This window comes from Oncorhynchus nerka, unplaced genomic scaffold, assembly GCF_034236695.1.
Source record: "Oncorhynchus nerka isolate Pitt River unplaced genomic scaffold, Oner_Uvic_2.0 unplaced_scaffold_1086, whole genome shotgun sequence".
In the NCBI taxonomy this organism is placed as follows: domain Eukaryota; kingdom Metazoa; phylum Chordata; class Actinopteri; order Salmoniformes; family Salmonidae; genus Oncorhynchus; species Oncorhynchus nerka.
The window spans coordinates 16,045-17,778 of record NW_027040233.1 but is presented as its reverse complement, the minus strand read 5'-3'; the positions used below and the strand labels follow the sequence as shown (position 1 = coordinate 17,778).

At 49.3% G+C, this 1,734-nt stretch overlaps 1 protein-coding gene across 1 annotated transcript in view; it reads right to left on the bottom strand.

Moving 5' to 3' along the window:
- The window catches only part of drg2 (developmentally regulated GTP binding protein 2), an 85,010-nt gene extending 83,528 nt beyond the window's left edge, over window positions 1–1,482 (bottom strand). Inside the window, 1 exon segment of the mRNA XM_065016211.1 lies at window positions 1,371–1,482. Within this exon segment, the coding sequence (XP_064872283.1) occupies window positions 1,371–1,482 (112 nt within the window).
- Window positions 1,483–1,734: the final 252 nt, after the last annotated feature.

Below are 1,734 nucleotides of genomic sequence, written 5' to 3'. Positions count from 1 at the left end.
TCATACACATGTTGTTGAATACTACCATCATACACATGTTGAATACTACCATCATACACATGTTGTTGAATACTACCATCATACACATGTTGAATACTACCATCATACACATGTTGAATACTACCATCATTCTTGCTGCTATAACAGCCTCCTCTCTTCTGGGAAGGCTTTCCACTAGATGTTGGAACATTGCTGCTATAACAGCCTCCACTCTTCTGGGAAGGCTTTCCACTAGATGTTGGAACATTGCTGCTATAACAGCCTCCACTCTTCTGGGAAGGCTTTCCACTAGATGTTGGAACATTGCTGCTATAACAGCCTCCACTCTTCTGGGAAGGCTTTCCACTAGATGTTGGAACATTGCTGCTATAACAGCCTCCACTCTTCTGGGAAGGCTTTCCACTAGATGTTGGAACATTGCTGCTATAACAGCCTCCACTCTTCTGGGAAGGCTTTCCACTAGATGTTGGAACATTGCTGCTATAACAGCCTCCACTCTTCTGGGAAGGCTTTCCACTAGATGTTGGAACATTGCTGCTATAACAGCCTCCACTCTTCTGGGAAGGCTTTCCACTAGATGTTGGCACATTACTGCTATAACAGCCTCCACTCTTCTGGGAAGGCTTTCCACTAGATGTTGGAACATTGCTGCGGGGACTTGCTTCCATTCAGCCACGAGCATTAGTGAGGTCGGTCACTGATGTTGGGGGTGATTAGGCCTTGCTTCCATTCAGCCATGAGCATTAGTGAGGTCGGTCACTGATGTTGGGGGTGATTAGGCCTTGCTTCCATTCAGCCATGAGCATTAGTGAGGTCGGGTCACTGATGTTGGGGTGATTAGGCCTTGCTTCCATTCAGCCATGAGCATTAGTGAGGTCGGTCACTGATGTTTGGGGTGATTAGGCTTGCAGTCGGTGTTCCAATTCATCCCGAAGGTGTTAGATGTGGTTGAGGCCAGGCTTCTTGCAGGCCAGTCAAGTTCTTCCACGCAGATCGACAAAACCGTTTTTGTATGGACTCGCCGCGCACGCTGAAACAGGAAAGGGCCTTCCCCAAACTGTCGCCACAAAGTTGACAGCACAGAATAGTCTAGAACGTCAGCCATGGTGCAGCTAAAGATTTTCACTGGAACTAAGGGTCCGAACCATGAAAACAGCCCACTATTACCTCCACTAAACTTTACAGGAACTAGGGGGCCCGAACCATGAAAACAGCCCCAGACCATTATTCCCCTCCTCCACCAAACTTTATACACTGAAACTAGGGGCCCAACCATGAAAAACAGCCCCAGACCATTATTACTCCTCCACCAAACTTACACTGGAACTAGGGGCCCCGAACCATCAAAAACAGCCCCAGACCATTATTACCCTCCACCAAACTTACAGTTGGCACTATGTAGTCGGGCAGGAAGCGTTTCTCTGAATATGCCAAACCCCAGATTTCGCCCATCGGACTGTCGATGTTGAAGCCGTGATTCATCACCCAGAGAACGCGTTTCACTGCTCCAGAGTCCAATGGCAGTGAGCTTTACACCTCTCCAGTCGACGCTGGTTTACACCACCCAGTCGACGCTTTTGGTTTACACCACCCAGTCGACGCTGGTTTACACCACCCAGCCGACGCTGGGTTTACACCACCCCAGTCGACGCTGGTTTACACCACCCAGCCGACGCTGGTTTACACCACTCCAGCCGACGCTGGTTTACACCACCCAGTCGACGCTGGTTTACA